Source organism: Branchiostoma floridae, chromosome 5 (genome assembly GCF_000003815.2).
Source record: "Branchiostoma floridae strain S238N-H82 chromosome 5, Bfl_VNyyK, whole genome shotgun sequence".
Classification (NCBI taxonomy): Eukaryota; Metazoa; Chordata; class Leptocardii; order Amphioxiformes; family Branchiostomatidae; genus Branchiostoma; species Branchiostoma floridae.
This window is the reverse complement of record NC_049983.1, coordinates 2,125,788-2,139,544: the sequence shown is the minus strand read 5'-3', so window position 1 is coordinate 2,139,544 and position 13,757 is coordinate 2,125,788. Positions and strand designations below refer to the sequence as shown.

At 40.9% G+C, this 13,757-nt stretch overlaps 1 protein-coding gene across 2 annotated transcripts in view; it reads right to left on the bottom strand.

The window, feature by feature from the left end:
* Nucleotides 1-11,337, bottom strand: part of LOC118415165 (PDZ and LIM domain protein 3-like) — a 27,883-nt gene extending 16,546 nt beyond the window's left edge. The window contains exons 1-3 of one of the 2 annotated variants that reach the window (XM_035819546.1): nucleotides 11,147-11,337; nucleotides 5,467-6,736; nucleotides 1,412-1,563 (exon numbers count right to left, since the gene is read on the bottom strand). In XM_035819546.1, coding sequence (XP_035675439.1) covers nucleotides 1,412-1,563; nucleotides 5,467-5,571 — 257 coding nt within the window. In that variant the 5' untranslated portion in view covers nucleotides 5,572-6,736; nucleotides 11,147-11,337. The remainder of the gene's footprint in view (nucleotides 1-1,411; nucleotides 1,564-5,466; nucleotides 6,737-11,146) is intronic. The other variant, XM_035819548.1, reaches the window with a different exon arrangement.
* Between the last annotated feature and the right edge of the window lie 2,420 nt (nucleotides 11,338-13,757).

Here is a 13,757-nt window from a genome sequence, read left to right as displayed (position 1 = left end):
TCGATTAAAGGTGGGACAACACTTCCGGTTATTTACATGGACGGTCCGGACTAACGCCGTTACGTCCTGCTCTTCCGTCACTCTATCGCCTCCGGCAGCAAGTGCGTGAAATGTCTCGGACACCTCCGTGCGATACCATCGGAACATGTCAACGAGGGTATCCCCTGAGATTTCTTTTCTCGGCTACTTCCTTTCCCGCCACAAGAGAACATAGCCAACGTTGAAAATCGCGAACCACCGCCACCCCCCAACCCCCCCCCCCCCCGAAAAAAACAGCCCCGTTCCGAAGACTGCAACGAGTCTAATATTTATCTATGAAATATTGATGGTGCCGTTTCATCTGAGAAAAGCTTGACGAAAACCAAGACATTTTGCTGGAAGACATCATTAATTGCTAGTTTGTTGACTCAACACATGTCTGAACTCTGCCATTCGTCACCCAGTGATTTCATAGAACAAGGAATAAAGTTGGCAGTTTCCAGACTTTGAACAGAGGGAAAGAAAATGTCACCAACAAATTACTAATAATTTTTTTTCCAACCATGACTGTATTTTAAAGGTAGAGAACGTACCTTGTTCGTTTCGATGTCTGACAGCACCTCTTGGTCACGGAGATTGACCTAGTCTCGATCTCACGAGAGAACACGAGACTAGACCAGGCTTGTGTAGATTATCTGCACCCTCCCAAGATATGCTGTCAGACATCGAAAATTTGGAGATACGTTCTCTACCTTGGAAATACAGTCACTGTTGGAAGATAATTGTTAGCAACTGTACACATACTTGAACCTCTTTAACGTCGCCAACAAAATTTTAGTACCCTTTGGCCCATAACTAAAATGCTGGATAATCAATACACGCATTCACAAAAATTACACAGTACACGCTGTTCAAAATTCGACGCTCATATTGCACTAATAAAACACTATCTATCCACATACTGTAAGTTGAAAGGTTTTACTTCATTCTTTTATCACCTCGTGATTTAGATGACTCTGATAGTCATACTATTATAATCACCCTAATTTTCTACTATCAACATAACTCTGTCTCAACAATTGCGTCTGAGTACATAGATTTAAATTGACCTACATACATGCAATTAACAATGGAACGATAGTCTGAAATGTTCCTCTCTATTTCATATTCCCTCCTTCAAGGAATGCCAAGAAGCCAAGTCTGGATAGGAATAATACTTCACTCCTAAGTAGAGTAGAAGTCGCTTAATTGCACAGCCTATTTGCCAGTTAATTTAATGCAATTATCTGGCTGGTGCAATAATGCGAAGTTATCTAGCTGGACCGCACCGGTTTGGTATTTTGGGATTCCGTGCAGTTAACAGAAGTGTGCGTAAATCCGTTGTGCAATTAACTGGCTTCCACTGTTTAGAGATAATGTAGTGAAAATGTACCTGACGAGAATAAGCTCGAGAGCTCCGTAGTTGGCCTTGATGATGGTGTTTGCCTCGCTATATGTCAGTGTATCCGCTATACAGGATCCGATCCTCAGTACGACATCTCCAGGATTGACGTTTGCTTGGGCAGCAAGACTTCCAGGAGTTACCTATGGGCAAAAAAGTGCATCACTGTGAATTTCTTAACTTGAAAGTTCATCTGTGTTGGTAGAAGTCATTCTTGAAATAGTTGAACTGTGATTTCCAACAACAAAATTGGACTCACCCAAAGTTTCGACAGCACAGCATCAGTCTTTGTCAAGGAATGAACAATCCACTGCTGTCGTGACGTCAAGTTATGCAGATAGAACACGTCACTCAGTAAGCAGTGGATTATAGGTTGCAGAAAGTCTTTGGCGCCCACCGCGGGTGAGTTGGGTGAGTCCAATTTTGGTGTTGGAAATTACAGTTCAACTATTTCAAGACTGTGAATTACTGCATACAATTGCTCATTGATGGTGAAAAAATACGCTTATGTATGGCAGGAAACAACGCAACTGAAACGCAAATCCAATTGATCACCAGTCATTTCCCAAGAAGAAGGCGAAAGGTGTATTTTATCACAATACCTATATTGTAACCATATGACAAAGCCACCTTGAAAAGGTGTGCTAGAGGCCTGGGGTCCCTTGTGAAATTTCGAAAACGTACAAGTTATTTGCTATTATTTTAGGACCAACGACAACAAATCAAGCTTTACATCCAAACTACTACAGGGTTAATAAAATAATAATGGCCCCAGTAACTGTGGTATTTATAGAAGGACCTTAGGAATGGAGCGGCTGGGTAACATGTAGTATACAATGTACTTCTACCTCTAATGATATCCATGAGTGGTTTCCGGGATCCAGTTCCTGAAAGAATATCAGTTGAACCATAGAATGTCTACCCTTCAATTTGCAAGGAAATCCTTCTGAAATACCGATTTTGGGTGACTATGTAGCTTACATGCACCCCTTCATCTCCTACAATGGTATATCCTGATTACAACTTTATACAGCTGCCAATCATAGTGATGTTCATACTCGTGATTAAAACATAACTCTGTGATTGATCTAGTTTGAGTTTTTTGCACCTTATTGTTATTTTCACACTCTTGTCCAGGGAAGCTGCAACAAGCAACTGAGCCTGGTGAAATGTCCGGGAAATTCCCAACATTTACTTTGACCCCTCAGCAACACATTATCGACAGGGGCTTGACAGTTTACTTTACCTAGCTGTAGAGGGCACACTGATAATTCCTGAATCCGGCTATACTGTACAGGAATTGGGAAAAAATAATACTTGACTGTGATGGATTACTGGTTATGCCCATATAGAATTACGCCAAGAATAACTTGTAAGCTGATACTTACTTCTATTCTTGTGGCGAGCGCCCCCCCCCCCCCTCACTTAATGCACACTCATTTATTCATGGCATTTTTCAACATGTGATTGGGTTTCCAACTTTATGTTTTTTTGAAGCAGCAAGGAAAAAAAAAAGCAGCCCAAAGATTTTACAATGGATACCTCTAATTGAAACCGTAATTAGTTAGTTCGTATTTATTGCTGCTGACTGTATGTAAGTCCAGCGGAGTGAAACATAATAGCGCTGTTGGAGCAAAATGGGCCAGCCTTGTTTTTGTGCATCATTGGGAGGGGGGTGGGGGGCGGTGTGGTTTACGGAAAACCCTGGGCCCTGCAGGCTAGCCAGGCTACCCCTTTGGGGCTCAAGGTTATGCATGGGGTTTTTGCCTTTAATGGAATTTTTAATTACTGGGTAACAGGCAAATCCAGCTCAGGTTGCACTGGGCAGAAGGCAACAGTTATATATAGAAAAGGGTGGGGGTTGGGCGGGGGCTGATGTACAGCAATGTACAATCCACTGCCTTATCGGAACCGACAGTTCTTTAACATGGAATCTAAATAGTCTTTGCTGTGGCTATACTACCTTCCAGGCCTACATTAGGTGTCGTGCCTACCCTGTCTGTTTCTTTCATCCTACAGAAACTACATGGTACATTATACAAGTACCCCCTTCCACACACACACACACACACACACACAAGCACACACACACACACACACACACACACACACACACATACACACACACACACACACACACACACGCACACACACAAACACAAACACAAACACAAGTTGACACAAATATAAAGATGCACTTACTTCATGTTCTAGGCTTCTGTTTTGAATCTGATGTTTTCAAATATAAAGTACCTGTGCACAATTTATCGTCTCCTGACTCATCCTACCATTATTTGCCGTTGTACCCATGCTTCAATTTTAACATTACCAGAACATTCTGTGGTAGATTTGGAACTTCGTTTACATTAGCTTTTTTTTTTCCTGTCTTGACAAAGCTGTTCATTGCATCGCCCCTAATAACCCCTATCCAAGAGGATCGATTATTTTCTTATGTTTGGGATTACCATTGATCCGGTTTTTTACACAAAGAAATCTTATCCAGACTGTAGATCTAACTTGAAAAAAGCCACATAGAAGATTAAGTTTCGTAAAGTGTGAAAGAAAGCCTCCTTGTTGCCTCATTCTCCATCTATACGACCAAATTGATAAATCATTGCCAAAGCACCCTGAGCTGGAACTGTACCCAGTCATAGCTAATTAGAGGCCAAACCCCCATGCCTACCATTGGGGCCCCAAAGCCTGTAAGCTAGCTTGCTGGGCCCAGGGTTTTCCTTAAACCCAAAGATGGGGCAACCATTCACGTTGATCTCCTCCCAGGGAAAAACACTCCGCCTCTTCTCAAGTGTTTGCAGACCCTTTTCAACAAACTAAAAGTATAACACTCTGTGTGACAAAAGAGAAACTAGCCTGGCTACTTCAGTGCTTACTTCTCTCAGATGATGACGGTATGAAAGTATGGGCTATGGACATTGTCTGTTCGGGGGGGGGGGGGAGAGAGAGGGGTCCTACACTTATGTACCATAGCTAACCGCAGATCACAGCTTTAAAACTATGGTAAGTCTTAGGTCGCATTTCCAAACCGCGGCCCGGCCAGCAATTTTCGAGGGCAAAAATAATGATATAAAAGACATAAAATACACAAAATGAAAACATAAGATTTATGGGAATGATCTGTGTATATTTCTAGGCATTCAGTTGCATTTTCCGTTTCTTAAAACATACCGGCCGGGCCCCGCTTTGGAAATGTTTCCTCAACCTAAGACGGATTGACAGAAGCGTGTGTGTGTTAAATGTGTGAGATCGCGTGGCGTAATCGACAGCGCATTTGGCGCAGAGGTCCCGGGTTAGAATTCTGCCATGTCACCGATCGTGTGCTCTTGAGAAAGGTCCCGACTTCACTAAGGTGAAAATGAGTACCTAGCTTCGGTTAGAGCCGTCCCTCAGATAAGACGTTAAATTGAGGTCCCATTTTGGGGGAGCTTAAACCTATGCAAGTTAAAGACCCAGTGCACTTATCGTAGAGAGTAGTGGTCCTTCCCAGTGGTTCAAAACTTATAGTCCTTTGCCGCAACTGGAGTAATCAATGTCGTATTGAGGTAAAGCGCTGTATACAGGTATACACGTTTTCAGAACCTTACGATTTATGCCCGCCTATTGTAAGCTCCCATGGGTGCGAAGAGAGAGTAGTCGTCCCAAACAATACAATGTCTAGAGAGTTCTCTGCCTAGCTGAGGTGGGGAGGGGAGCAGACTGGGGGCAGGAATTCGTTGGCAGGCAGAATTCGGGGGCAGGCTTCGTTGCAGACACCAACACAGCGGTCCACCTATTTTGGGCTAGCGGCCGCGGAAGATAAGTATGTCCGGAACGCACGGCCACTGGCACAAAATGAGACCTGGACAGATTACCATGGGGAAATCTGAGGTACGAACGACGACTGGCTGAGGTACAGAATAATAATTGTTTCTATCCCACAAACATGGATGATTCCATTTCATATGCTGTTAGCTATACAAATTACAAGGTTCACTTATTGTAAGGTCCGTTAAGTCCGGTGAGAGTTGGTAGATTTGGTGACAAGTCTTTACCTTATAGATGGTCAGCGGTAAGTTGAAATCACTTCCACCCGTTAAACGGAAGCCCCAGGGAGCGGGTCCTGGTAGAGTAACCTGGTATTGCTGGCCGGACGGCATGCTGTAACGTCCACTGTGTCCAGAAGCTACCGGAGAAACTTTGCCTTCCTTTCGAAAGCCCGCTATGCTTGTGAGGGACTTCTGGGTAAGGGTACCCTTTTAGTTTCCGGAACATGCAAATGAGATAACTCCCACGAACATACGAATGCCAAGCATTACGTCGTGACAGTGTTATTATTTTTTTAACGTATAACCCACATTTCTTTAACGTTTAACCCACTTTTTAACGTATAACCCCGTGAAGTATAGGAATCATGTAATGAAAGTTCACCTGACAAGATTTTGTATGAACCTTTATTTATTCGTGAGAACCTCAAATCGGCATCTAGTGAGCTCAGTCTAGCTGTCCATCGTTTGCCTTGAATATTTCAATGAAAATTGGAGATGTTGTTTCGGGTGTGTCTGAGTGTGTGTCTGTCTGTGTGTTTTGTTTGATTATTGTTTGTTTATTTCTCACATAAAAACAATTATAACAATAAAGTATGGAAAAGTAAATAAAAGTGCAGGAATATGGGAGAAGGATGAAAGGCTTGTACAAAGCCCTCCTCCATTTAACTAACCTAATACAAGTGTGAAATACAAGATAAATAAACGAATAATAACAATTCAAATATATCCACGAGAAATATAAAAAAAAAACAATTGGTCGTGCAAATACTTGAGCAAATATATGAAGCATAGAATGTTAATGCTAATTATGAAAAAGAACTTTGATTGAATGAGCAAATCACTTTTTATTTTCACTTTACTTATTTTACAAGGAACTGACTCAGGTCAGAATAGACCTGTTTTACAGGCAATCCTGGGCACATAGACACAACACAATGACAATAAAGGTATATAACTGTATATGAAACATAGAATGCTAACTATAATCAGAACATGACAACAAGCATAAAAGACGTAGAAGTGGTTGGGGCTGGATAGTACATGTAGATATAGATGGTTTTCTAGCTTACATTTTGATGCTATCACAGAAGTAGAATTCTTGAGGGGGGAGAGCATTAGAAATATTAATGCATTTGTAATTACACTAACTTGGGCTAAAGACGTTCTAAATAGGGGAATGTAAAAATTTGAACATTTCCGCTGCACGGGATCCAATTCTCAGTACGACATCTCCAGGTGCGATGTTGGCCATGCGATCCCGACACCCAGGAGTTACCTATGGGCAAAAAAAGTGCACCATTGTGAATTACTGTATACACCTGGTCATGCAATGGTCAAAGATACACTTAAATATACTATAGCAGGACACAAGGCAACTGAAAGGGTGTTAATTTCGAAACATCAGTAAGGGCCGATTTAGACGAGGCACTTTGCACGACAGGACAGTGGCCTAGGGCAGTTCCCGTTTTACACACACCAACTGCGACCGCTACTGAGCGCCGCAGCGCGTCGCACTGCGTCTCCTTGCCGTGAACCCTAGTGACCAGCCGTGACCTTCAAACAACTGGCGGGAATAGAACAAGCGCTGTTTTACCAACAAATTATGATTTTCTTCTCTTCCCGTGCATGCTTGCAGCGTCGGGCATGGCACAGAATACGGTTTGGAAGTCGTAGGGACAGGTAACTTCAACGGGCACTCATATTTGCCACCGTTGCTATTATTAAAGATCAAGGCCATGTCATTGTACGGAATTCTTACAAATCGGTACAGAGAACATACGAGATGTACAAACTTGAGTGAAAGCCAATGAAAACAAGTAGAAGGACATCACATGATACTCCGAACTGATATAAACGGAAAAGTAGAGGGTAGCGATGTCTGGCATGGCTTGGGTTCAGAAAAGCACGGAAAGGAAAATTATCACATGGCCCTTGACCTAGTGCACCGCAGAAATGGGCTACCTACGTACGCCACGGGTCCGTTTACACGAGTTATGGCTACGTCGCAGACTCCCCGCGGCCTGTCGTACGTCAGCCCTACAGGTGCCAGACTGCCGTGCGATGCAGAGCCTTGTTTCGTTTTTACACGGGCAAATTAAGTTTCCATGTTAATTTTTACCTGGTCATTTCTCAAACTGTAGGAATAAAGTGAATTTCATCACAATTCCTATTGGATTGAAAGCATGTGGAAAAAAAAATCTTGAAAAGGTGTGCCTGGAGGCCTGGGATTCTTTGTAAAAAGTTATTTTTTTCATGGTCTATGGAAACAAATACCAGCCACAATCAAGAATACGTTCTAAATATTCTAACTATCACACGGTGAATACAAAAGAATAATGCTACAAATGCTCTTTAAAAGACATTATATCTTGGGTACAATAACAAGAGATTAGACAACAACATCATCCAAGGGCAAGGAAGGCCAATTAAAGTGTGTCATGTTCCTTCAATAAGTAATAAACAATAAGTACATTGTGTAGAAATTATATGTAGTACTACTCATGGTCCTGCGAGACCGACGAGTGCCTTTACTTACTTGTTCCTTCAATGTGTTTGTACAGTCTATCAGTAAATAGCCACAGTGCTCGTGGTATTTTTTTCAACAAGGACCTTGGAACTGGGAGCGGCTTGGTATACATGCAACATGCAGTATACTTCTTCTTGTAATGATACTTATGCAAGATTAATCTAAAATTGAAAGCAGTCATTTTGATATTTTCATTGTGTGTAGGGGCTGATCTTAGTACAGGTAACCTATACGCTTGTTATTTTACCGTATCTGTGCCATATACAAACAACACATTATGCATCTAGCCAACATCCTTTCAAGTTTCAAATACTCAAAATTTACTTAATTTGCCAATTCACTGATTAGAATAGACTAAAATGAAAAAAAAAAGAAAACCAAACAGTGACATAAAAATTGGGAAGGCTCGCAATGTCAAATTTTACACCAGTATGATGTATGGTGCATATTTTCATTTTTCCCCATGGCATAGTACACATCAGTGTTCCTTTATTCTTGCTTTTTTCCCCTGTTTTACACAATCAATTTCCCTTCCCTACCATTTCCTTCAACATGACAGCATCTTCCTTCTTTCATTAAAACAACACCCTCATCTCTCTGACTCCCCGTTCCAATTTGGACATCACTGAAAGAATTTCTAATCCTATTCAGACTGTTTTTTTTTTCTTAAATTGGGATGGGGAGGGGGTGTGTTAACTCCGGTAATAAAAGGTGGTATTGCAAAGTTATATGACGCTATTATGACTCCATCTAAGTGATTGTATTTGCCGGAACCATGAGAAATTATCATCGATCACAAAACTTAAATATGCAATAACAATGGAATAGCAAGTGTAGGTAACTAGACAAAACGTCGACTACGGCTTCTGTTGTCAATGAGAACATCAATGACGTCAAAATAACGACATTATATGACGTCATGCATATTAAAGATACTAATGGGGGTCCGCCATTTGGATCCATTTGAAAATACAACTTATTTTCAGTACACAATCGCAAAAGGCATCGAAAATAGACTAACAACTGTCAGTGGAACGGTTTTTGATGAAAACAAAAAAAACAGACAGTTACGAATTTTAAGGAATATTGAGCTTGTTAAACTTACTCTGGTGCTATGGTCATCCATCTTGGATTTTACCCGATGACGCCATTAAATTATCCAATTTTATGGATTTTTGATTATGAAATATATACTAGATTCGTTTGTGAAGATTATACATCCAGGAATATAATGAACAGATGAAAGTTGAATCTCTACTTCTGGATAAATGAAATTTAATTCAGACGTTTCAAACGACATCCGTCGTTCTTCTTCAGTGAAATAAAAATAAAAGTTTACAACTGTGCGGAATAAGGAATACTTCTTACGTTCTAAATAAACAAAAAAGGTAACGGATTACACTAGATTTTTTGTCTAATAAACTAGCAGAGATTTAGCAGGAAATTTTTATTTTTTTGAACGAATTTGCTCAGTGCAAGGCTCACCCCAGACCACAAAATATATTTTTAGAACCCTAATTCGCGATTTTCGGCAAAATTACCTGCACACAAAATAGTTGACAACCAAATTTTAGAGAAAAAAAAACACTCCATTATAAGCTGTCCAGTTGTTATGCGACATGAAGTTGGCACAGACCTCCCCTATCGCCTGAATTGGTTTAACCATACACTGTCTAGCCTTCAATCTGCATTGAAATACCGATTTTGGGGGCCCATGTAGCTCAAACGCACCCTTTTATCTCCTATAATGGTATATCATGATTACAAATTCATACAGCTGCCAATCATAGTGATTGACAGTTGAAAACTATTATCTTCATTGCCCTGATAAAAACCTAACTCTGTGAAATATCTCTCAAGGTTGAAGTTTTTGCACCATTCAGTTATTTTCATGTCACACTACTGTTTCGGAGCCGCAAGCAGCAACTGGACCTGACCGGAATGTCTGGGTAATTCCAAACATTTATTTTAACCCCACAGCAACAGAGAATAGAGAGTTTTTGACAGTCTAGCTTCAGTGCCTTAGTTTTAGAGGACACACCCGATAATTCCTTAATCCAGAATTGGGAAGATCAGTGATGGACTGCTTGTCATAACCATATAAGATTGCGTCAGGGATAACTCGTAACCTGATACGTTGTTCTATTCCTGCGGAGATGTTTCGCCCTCCCCACCCGTAATGCACACCCTTTTATTTACGGCAGTGTTTAAACGGTGATTATGTTTCCTATCTTACGGTTGTAAAGAAGCAAATGCCTCACAATTCCACGGTGATTTGACCTGTAATAAAACCATATAAAGTTCCTTTGTAATTAATAGTGCCGAATGTAGAGAAGCTAGCCCGACAGAGTGGAACTAGTCGCGATACAAAAATCCACACAATAGAGATGTTGTACAAGACGGGCCAACCTTATTATTGTGACATCGTTTTGAAAACAGGGCGGGGAGTTGGGGTTGGGGCAACCGTTTACGATGATCTCCTCTAAGGGGAAAATCAACCGCCTCTCAGGTGTTTGCAGACCCTTTTCAACACAAATAAGAAGGCTTGTGCGTGACAGCTATTAAGAGAGAAACGTCACAAATGTATTCTCAAAATAAAGTCTCAAAGTCTCAATATAAAGACTGGCCACTTCTGTGCTTCACTTCTGTCAGATGATGACGGCATGAAATTACTGGCCATGGGCGTTGCCTGGCAGGACAAGGATCTGGACGGGGTTGTACATTTAGCTCGCATATGTCCTATAGCTCACCGCAGTTCACAGCTCTACAGTAAGACGAATTGAAAATAGCGTGTAATAAGTGTCTAGAAAGTTCTCTGCCTAGCTGAGGTGGGGAGGGGCAGGCTCGTGCAGGAATGCTTGATTACGTTGCGGACACCAGCACAGCGGCCCGCCTATTTTGGGCTGCGGATGCCGATAGGTATGTCCGGAACGCACCACTGCGACAAAGATATGACCTAGACATATTCGTAGGAAAATTGGAGTTAGAAACGCCTGGCGGGCGTACAGAATAATACTTCAGTCTCTCCTACAATTATGAATGATATCATTCCATAGGCTGTCATACATTTCGAATACCTCTGAAGAATTACAGAGTTCAATTATTATAAGAGTCCGCTAATTTCGGTGAACGTTGGCAGATGTAGTGACAATTTCTTACCCTGGAGATGGGCAGCGGTGAGGGGACCTCACTCCCGCCCGAGAGACGGAAGCCCCAGGGCGCCGGTCCTGGTACAGAAGCCTGGTACTGCGGCAAGACGCCATGCTGTAATATCCTGTGTCCAGAAGAAGTGACCGAAGAAACTCTGTTTTACGTCCGAAGAACGGACTGACTTAATGGTTTTTGCACACGGTACGCTCTCCTGTGGGAGGAGCTTTGCACACGGCACTATGAAATAATGGTACATCCTACAAAAGGGAGATCTGGTTAGGAATTCTTATCTAAATATTGAAATAATGTATGAGAATAATAAAACAAATACTTAATTACGAATATATTTACTCCAAAGGTATTGAAGATGTTCGAACTTTCTAAAAAGTTGATTAGTTTATAAAAAAAAGGTATATTGATACAGGTCACCCGATCAATGTAGTTACTTTGGTATGGACCTCGACACACATTGCAGATGAAAGATGATTTGCGCCAGAAAGAGGTTCAAATTGGATAATTGAGCTTACTCAATGTGATCCTTTAACCATCTAATAAGTATGTGTTTGCACAGTTCGGCGGCGTATATTTATCTGTGTTGGAGTGGCAAACACACTTGTTAAAGTTCAATGCGTTGATAATGGAGCCACCGTTACTGAGATACAAAGTTAAAACATCTTAAAAGTTATCTTGTTGCTAGCTCCTCTCCACCAAGGAGACCAACATTCATTCATTTATTCATTTAGTAGGAAATGGGACAAATACAATACACAGACTCTCGGGCAGATATTGGAGTCTACAAGCAGGAAGCGACAAATGCAACCAGCTAACATTCAATGCTAGATCGGAATATAACTTCTTACTGACCAAAACATCTCAAATGTTGTCTATGAATCTTCTCTACTTTTTGATAGTTTTGAGCGTAAAAGTGACTGAGTGAAACTATAATGATCCTAATATATATGTGAAAGAGACAAATACAATACTGTCTCGTCTCGTCAAACTGAAAGAAGGAATCAAGACCTTTGTTGAACATGTTCGCCCAACAGAAAAAAAACTACAGGTCAAAACAAAGGAAAAAACATACATGAAAATGTGTCATAGGTCTAGTCTAACATAGACGTTTGCTTTTTCTCGCTTTTTGGTAATGGTGAAGATGGGTTTAGCAACTTTGTCAATACGCATGATATTATATATAGATTTTTCACAACTCGTTTATGTAATGTGAGGGAATCTACTTTCCATATAACTAAATGCAATACTTCCATCATTGATATACAACCTACAACAAAATGCACGTGATCTTCTACTGTGTTTGAGGTACAAAATTTGACAGATATTTTGTTATATATTATACTGTTACAAGTTACCAACGTGACCACATTTGGTACCTATTTTCATTAGAATGTTTTACCAGATTATGTCGGTCCCGAGTCGTCTCCCCGAACATTTTTACTGTACTATTTGATTTCTTTACTAAAAGGCACAGATATTCACATGAATATGACGTGACTTGATTCTTAAAAGCGGAAAATACAGACTTGCAGAAAGACCCAGACTAAAATATGATTTAGATATGTTCAATCGCAACATGACACATGGGATATAGATTGTCCACACACAAATAAAAGAACAGATGAAACTCACTCACTCGGAAGCCAAATAACCTGAATACCACTTTTACCAAAGAAGCTTACACCTTTCCGAAAATACCTTCACCCTTACTGGTCTACGTGCTGTGCCTCTTATTCTCCAAGTGGTGAATAGTTCAGTTACGTTTCTGAAACTGAACGACCTACCTCTAACTCTGCTCCTAGCTAGTGGGACTAAGTATAAAATTGTATACTGTACACTATAGCCAATTCAAGGTCCCCAGTTTGAAACTTGGACCCTGTAAATCTATGCTGTGACAACTCAAATAAATGTAGGCAGTTTCTTGAACATTCACAGGTCTGTTTAGGGTCTCAGTAGACCTTCTAGTGTAGACTTAAGGTGATACAGACCTGAATGAGTCAGTGCGGTGTGCTTTTGGAGGGAAGAAGATCCACCAGACTCCTCTGAGGAATGCAAATTTAGTACAGCCAGTGACTCTTTATAGTGACTCTATATCATGAAGGGATTTCAAAGATCAGGCATTGTATATGCCGTGGGAAATCTCTGCGTAGGTGAGAATCTAAATGTACCCAATCTGTGAATTATACATGGGAGAACAATTCAGTGTTGATCATACAACAAGTGTGCTTGTACTTGTACAGTGAAAAGGTATGTACAGTCCATTCCTGATCACCTAGATGCTGCAAACAAAATCCTCGATCGGGAGGGCAGGGCTGTAACAAATCCACATAAGTTAGAAACGTTTAAACTATTCATTATCCAGTCAAAACAACAGGACAGGAAAGGTGGAAAGTGAAGTATAAACAACGGCACAAAATAGCAGGACAATTAACCTGTTTGGGAACCGGCAATTTTTAAGAAAGCCCGGAATCGATAGCCATGAAAAAACACTCATGGGTTGCAAGTAAGGGGTGAGTACCATTACATAAACTTGGGGTACTGTTTCGGTTCAGGTCCAGAGGATTCGATACAGACCTTATTTCATTTTTTATTTCATTTTATTTATTTA